The 7,031-nt window shown below is 59.4% G+C and overlaps 1 protein-coding gene across 1 annotated transcript in view; it reads left to right on the top strand.

The window, feature by feature from the left end:
• Window positions 1-5,166: 5,166 nt before the first annotated feature.
• The window catches only part of CACNA1I (calcium voltage-gated channel subunit alpha1 I), a 105,172-nt gene continuing 103,307 nt past the window's right edge, over window positions 5,167-7,031 (top strand). The window contains exon 1 of the mRNA XM_058568321.1: window positions 5,167-5,411. Coding sequence (XP_058424304.1) covers window positions 5,167-5,411 — 245 coding nt within the window. The remainder of the gene's footprint in view (window positions 5,412-7,031) is intronic.

Below are 7,031 nucleotides of genomic sequence, written 5' to 3'. Positions count from 1 at the left end.
GGTGGTGTGGTCAGGTGCTCGTGTGTTCCCCCAATTCACCCCCCAGCAGCCTGGCCACAGGACAGTGGTCGCCTCATTTTATAGGCGGTAGCCAAGGGCCCCTGCCAGGCTGAGTCGTGTGCAGGGGCGTGTTGGTGTTCGAGCCGGGATTCCAACATGGGTCTTGGCTTCCTGCGTCCAGGCTCTGCAACACCACACTCCAGAGTCTGAGGGTGTTGTAGTTGGTATCTTGGGCTTCTAAGGTTCTGGGTGATTCTAAGATACTCTGATTCTGAGATGCCTGGATTTTAGTATTCTCAGATGAATTTGTTGTTTGTTCTTCTAGTCGTGACAATAGCTGGCGTGTGGCTGTTGACAAAGGGATAAACAAGTTGCCTGCCTGTGTGTGCCTATGAACACACACACACACACACACACACACACGCACACACACAGGGCCTGGGTGAGCAGGCCAGGCCGCAGGTCTGTCTTCACCAGGGCTCAGCTCTGCAGACACAAGGCCTCCCCACACCACACGCCAATGGCTCTGGAGTGCCAGCTGTAACATTCTGGGAGGCAAGTTTTCTCACAGACTTGGGAAGACTTTGGGGGTCTTTGCCCACATTGGGGGTCTCAGCTGGACCAGGAGTGATCTCGGCACTGCCTGGTGACTCAGCTGGGAGGGCAGGCCTGGTTCAGGGCACCTTTCCCTGACCCTGGGTGGTGCCTGTAATGGTTCATGCTCGGGCTCAGGCGTGGCAGACCTGACCTGGGAACCCGGCTCTGCCCTATAGCAGCTGGGTGACCTTGGGCACTGTTGGACTTCCCTGGGTTCCAGTGTCTTTCCCTATAAAGTAGGAATAAGCGTGGTCTGTACATCATGGGGCTATGGTGGGAATTGACATGGACGATGCACAGAAAGCCTTTTGCCTATTGCTTGGCATAGAGTCAGAGTCAGTCAGAGCCTCTGTGATGCTGTGGTGGTGGTGATGGAGGTGATGGTGACAGTGGTGGTTATGGTGGTGATGGTGATGATGATGGTGGTGGTGGTGATGGTGATGGTGGTGGTGGTGGTGATGGTGGTGGTGAAGATGATGGTGGTGGTGGTGGTGATGATGGTGGTGGTGGTGGTGGTGGTGGTGGTAGAGGTGATCGTGGTGGTGGTGGTGGTGATGGAGGTGGTGATGGTGGTGATGGTGATGGTGGTGGTGATGGTGGTGGTGGTGGTGAGGGTGGTGATGGTGATGATGATGGTGGTGGTGGCGGTGATGGTGGTGATGGTGGTGGTGGTGATGATGGTGGTGGTGGTGGTTATGATGATGGTGGTGGTGATGGTGATGATGATGGTGGTAGTGATGGTGGTGGTGGTGGTGATGGTGGTGGTGATGGTGATGATGGTGGTGGTGATGATGGTGGTGGTGCTGGTGGTGCTGGTGGTGGTGGTGGTGATGGTGGTGGTGGTGGTGGTGATGATGGGTGATGGTGATGGTGCTGGTGGTGATGATGGATGATGGTGAATGTGATGGTGGTGATGGTGGTGGTGGTGATGGTGCTGGTGATGGTGATGATGGTGGTGTTGATGATGGTGGTGGTGATGATGGTGATGGTGATGGTGCTGGTGGTGATGATGAGTGATGGTGAATGTGATGGTGGTGATGGTGGTGGTGGTACAGAGAAGTCTGGCATGGCAGCCCCTGGGAATGGCACAGCTGGCCCCATGCGTGCTTGGACATCCACCTTCATGGGTCCTAGAGAGCCTTCCCATCCACAGCAGGTTGCCTCTTCACAAGCACCTGCTGAGGCAGGAGGAGGGCTGAGCTTTACAGAGAGGAAAACTCAGGCTCGAGGAGGCTGATGGAGTCAGGAGCAGGGGTGTGTGTTCCAGACGCAGTGAGGTCCTGCACCTGCACCTGCCCCTGCTCACGGAGGCCAGTCCAGTTACCACTCCGCTGCCTGGTGGGCCCACCTGGGAGCACTGAGAGGGAGGAGGCTCAGGGTGTGGAGGCAGCTCAGACTTTGGGGCGAGGTGGACCTGAGTTTGAATCCACCAAAGCTGCCACCTAAAGCAAGTCCTGTCGTCTCTGTGAGGCTCCATCTGCAGTCATGTGGAGCCCAGGGGGCCCAGCTGCCAACCCCCCCAGAGCTTTCAGCCATTGGCACATGGTCAGCTGGGGACAGGAGCTGGCTACAGGCATAGGGCAGAGGGAGGGTGGCGGCCTGGGCAGCTGCTAGGGAGCAGGTCAGAAGGTGGAGGCTGAGTGTTCACTGGGGAGCAAGTCAGAGGGTGGAGGCTGGGTGGGCACCAGGGGTGGGGGTGGGTATAGTGGCCTTGGCAGTCGTGGTCTCTAGGAGCCCTACAGCTGGGGGAGAGGTGTGAGGACAAAAGACAACCACAGAGTGTGACAGCGTTAAACAGGGCCGAGTGAGGCAAGAAGCAAGTTAATACCAAGTGGATGGAGCTGAGAGCAAGGAGGGGAGTGATTCCGTGTGTTCCGGAGGCCGCGGCGGCTCTTTCCACTTGTGCGGTTGCAGGAGGGGTTTGGGCAGGGCTGGGTGGTGGCGTGGGGACAGATGCCAGGCCAGGCTCCTCTGCCTCTAAAATATATCTCAAATCCCCCCTGTTCTTGCCACTCTGCCAGCACCCCAGGCCAGGCCATCTTTCCAGCCACCTTCTGGCCCTCCCTGCTCCACCCCTGCCCCTGCGCCCACCTCCCTTCGGCCCTCAGAGAGATGGCTTAAAAACACAGACCAGAGCGTACCACGCCCGCATTAAAACCGTCTCGTGGCTTCTTATTGCACTCGGAATAAAACGCGAGCTCCTTCCACGGGCTTGCAACGGACCCTGCCCCAGTCTCTAATGTCCTCCCCTCCCTGCCCCAGCCTCAGCATCACTGCTTACTTGTGTTCCTTACATGCACCATGCTCATTCCAGTCTCCCAGCCTTTGCACATGCTGTTCCTTCTGTGACTCGTGCTCTTCCCACACATCACCCATGGCTGGTGCCTTCTGATTCTTGTTGTTTTTATCTTAAATATCTCTTTCCTTAGAGGGGGCAAGGTGGCTTCTCCCCACTTCCACCTTTCTCCCTTGTTTCTTTACTTCCCAGCCCATTTTATTTATTTATTCTACAAATATTTATTGGGCACCTAGTATGTTCCAGGCGCTGTTCCAGGCACTGGGGGATATAGCAGTGAATGACACAGACCACAGTCCCTGCCTTCTTGCAGGTCGGGGAGACAGGCACTAAATCATAAAGATGGAAATACATAAATTATACAGTATGTTTGGTGATGATAAGGGCTGTGGAAACGCAGAGAGAGAAATTAATTGACTTGTGCGTCTCTCTCCCTTGCTGGAGTGCTGGCTGAATGAGGCTGGCGCCCGGTCTGTCTTACTCACCAGCAGAGCCCCAGAGCCTGCCCAGCACCTGTGCATAGTAGGCACCCAGGAAATGTGTGTTGGACAGGTGAATGAATTGTCAGGGCCTGGGAGCACAGGGCCTGGGAGAGCGGGGAGAGGTGTTGCCGGGGGAGGGACGGTGTGAGCAGAGGCCTGGAGGAGGCAGCTGGCGCTCTGGGACCTGAGGAGGTCCAGTCTGGCAGGAGCGAGGGGCCAGTGGAGGGAGTGGTGGGCTCCGAGGCTGGCACTGCGGTGGGCAGGCCCGGAGCCCCCCGGGGAGGATGTTTTTCAGCCCAGTGGTCGACACGTGGTGGGCCGAGGTGCCCGGGAGCTTATGTAAGGCCCACAGCTGTGTTTCTGGAGCCAAGAGCAAAGCCCTGAGCTTGGGAGAGAGTTCTGCCTCCTTGACCAGCCGGGCGGAGTGGTAGGAGGCACCAACTCCCGCCTGTTGCCCCCGGGAGCCAGAGAAATGTCCAGACGCATCAGCGCTGGGCGGCTCAGCCGGCAGCTCAGCAGCCGCGTGGCAGCAGGGCGAGTGCCAGGGATTCTGGCCTCGTCTCCAGCTCTCACTGCCCAGCCTGGCACCGGCAGGGTTCCAGGGCCCAGGAGACCCCAGCCGATGAAGATGCTGGGGTTGGTAGCCTCTTGGATGAGGTGGGGAGGCGGCAAGCCTGGAGGAGGGGCTGTTCTTCCTGCCCTACCATTGGCCGGCTGTAGAGGGGGCCCGCGAGGCCGCGGTCAGTCACCGCTGAATCTGGAGGGCTGGTCTGGGATTCTGGCCTCTGCACATGCTCCGGTTCTACACTTGGCTCAGTGTGTAGCCTTGGCACACTGCTCCCTTCTCTGGGCCTCAGTTTCTCCGTCTGCTAAATGGGTGTAGTAACCCTCCTGGGGTTGCCGCGAGCATCAGACGAGACCAGGATGCGGAAGTACCCCTGCGATGGAGTCCAGGACCAGCCACGTGACTTGCAGGGCCCAGTGCAAAATGAACATGTGGGCTCCTTGATTAAAAATTATTAAGAATTTCAAGTTGGTGACAGCAGAGCATTAAATCAAGTTTAGGGCCTTCTGAGTGTGGGGCCCTGGGTGGCTGCACAGGTCACGCACCCAGGAAGCCGGCCCTGATGGAGTTCTGTCTCTGCTGTTTCCCGGCTGTGTGTCTGTTCTGTCCCTTCTGGGCCTCAGTTTCTCCATCAGGGCCCAGGTCTCTGGCTTCTCAGCTTTATGAGGCAGCGGGTGGGGGGTCCCTGGGCTCAACCACAGGTCTCAGCTCAAGTGTCACTTCCTCAGGGAAGCCTGCCCTGATTTCCTCCTGACTTGCCCGGGTCCCCTGGTGTCTGGTCCCATAGCGCCCTAACCTCTCCCATGTAACACGTGTCATTCTGGCAATAATGTATCTTTACAGTAACTTTCCCTTTTTCTTGCAAAGTTTCTTAGCTCTGATGATGCAATAAATGCTCAACTCTGGTCTCATAAAAAACGAAACTAATAACAAAGCTACTTTCTAAAGAGGTTTTATTCTCCCCCCTTTTCGTCTCCTCAAACTGAGTCTCAGCAGGTTACAGACTTGCCCCCGGACCAGCCACTAGAAGTGGATTCCTGTCGGGTGCATCTGAGCCCTCAGCTCTTCCCTGATCCTCACGGCCAGAGTCAGGGCGAGGGGCCTGTGGGGCCTGCGGCTGGGCTGTCCCCTCGTGGGAGGAAGCGGGTCCGAGCGGGTGCCAGGCCCGCCCCTGCCACGTGCCGCCTCCCTTTCTCCCCCAGGGACCCCTGCTCAGCGCCCCCGACATGGCTGAGAGCTCCTCGCCGCCCTCCTCGTCTGCCGCAGCCGCAGCCACAGCCCCGGCCCCTGAGCCCGGAGTCACGGAGCAGCCGGGGCCCCAGAGCCCCCCTCCCTCCCCTCCAGGCCCGGAGGGGCCTCTGGATGGAGCTGACCTGGACCTCCCTCACCCGGACCTGGCACCCGTGGCCTTCTTCTGCCTGCGACAGACCACCAGCCCCCGGAACTGGTGCATCAAGATGGTGTGTAACCCATATCCTTTGTGCGTGTCCGGGCCCTGCCCGGGGCCACACTGTGCCCCGATGGAGCCTGCTGCACCTGCCTCTGCGGCCTGGGCCGAGGTGGTGGTGAGCGAGCTCAGGCGGTGGGTCTGGGGAGATGTCAGGGTGTGGAGGTCGGGCAACGAGGACTTGGTGTCCTGCTGATGGGAGTGTTCTGGAAGTTGCTGATGACCGTGGGGTCTGTCCAGTGGCTGGCTGGCTCAGAAAGTCATCAGGTATGAGTCCCAGGTCTGCGCCGGGTCTGGGGGTGCAGAGTTAAGTCAGACCCTGGCCCAGGGCCCAGCTCCCAGTGACTGAGCCATTTGATGGACGGTGACCACAGGGGTGATGAGACCCAGTGGGGAGCCTGAGGGCACGGACCTGGAGGCAGCCGATCCCAACATGCAGGCTGAGGCCCCGCCGCTCCAAATTCTGTCTGTCGTGCCCCCGTCTGGGGCCAAAGGCAGCAGCAAGCAGCTCCTTACAAACCTTCCTGCCTCCACCTGCTGCGTCTAGTCTGTTCGCGTCGCCCCCTGCTTAAGATGCTTTGTTTCCCAGCCCCCCAGGCCCTGCCTCACTTCCCACCGCTCTGCCTCCTCTGAGCTCTTGTAGGCCTCAGGGCCTTCGCACGTGCTCTTTTCTTTGAAATGCTTTTCCCTTCTCTCTTCACCTGGCCAAATGCTTCGTTGCATCCTTCCAATCACTGCTTAAGTGTCACCTCCTCAGGGCAGCCCTCTGTGATTGCCCCTCAGCCTGTCCGTTACTTGTCACTATCTAGTTGTGGGATTCTGAGTCTAACATTTGCTGCCTCCAGGGGCACTGTCAGGTGACCTGGACACGGGCAGAGCCTGTCCTGTTCACTGCTGGACCCCAGCACCCAGCGCAGTGCCTAGCACATGGCGGGTGCCCCTTTAGGGTCTGCTGGGTGCACGCTGGCGATGTCTGAGCTGAGTGTGTGGTGTTGAGCGGTGTTCGCTGGAGAGCGCAGCGGGCAGGAGGGCACGGCAGGAGCAGGGGCCTGCAGAAGGGGGGACCCGAGGGCAGTGTGGTGTGGTGGGGGTGGAGGAGGGAGGGGCAGCGTGGAGAGGGACGAGGCTGGAGGGTAGTGGGAGATCTTGCAGAGCCTTCTGGGCGGGGGAGGAGCTGGCCTGTGTGTACTGAGGACAACGGGGCCCTGGTGACATTGACAGCAGGGGTGTGTCGTGGAGAGACTGTGGTTTAGAGGACCCTTGAGATGTGGTGTGGGAATGGATCGCAGGGGTGAGGAGGGGGCTTGGGGAGCCAGCTGTGGTGGCCTCTGGTTGTTGGGGCCCACCAAGCAGAACAGAGTCCCCGCCAGTGCTCGAGGCCACATAGGGTGGGCCCTAAGCCCAGCCCTGACACCTGGCATGCCCCCATGCAGGCTGGGGTGGCGAGGCTGGCCCCCAGAAAGGTCTGCTGGCCTCCCCACTGCGTAGGGGGCTGAGGTGATGATGGCCCTGGATCCCCCCACCCGGGAAACTGGAGGGTCTCTGCTGCGGCGGGTGGAGAGCAGAACTGGGGGCCCCTAGCTGGGAGGTGCCCGAAAGCCATGATGCTCCTTCTGTGGGACGGCTCAGGAGGTCTCTGCGTGG

This window comes from Diceros bicornis, chromosome 25 (genome assembly GCF_020826845.1).
Source record: "Diceros bicornis minor isolate mBicDic1 chromosome 25, mDicBic1.mat.cur, whole genome shotgun sequence".
In the NCBI taxonomy this organism is placed as follows: Eukaryota; Metazoa; Chordata; class Mammalia; order Perissodactyla; family Rhinocerotidae; genus Diceros; species Diceros bicornis.
Note: the sequence above shows the minus strand (reverse complement) of the source record. Positions and strands in the feature narration are given on the sequence as shown.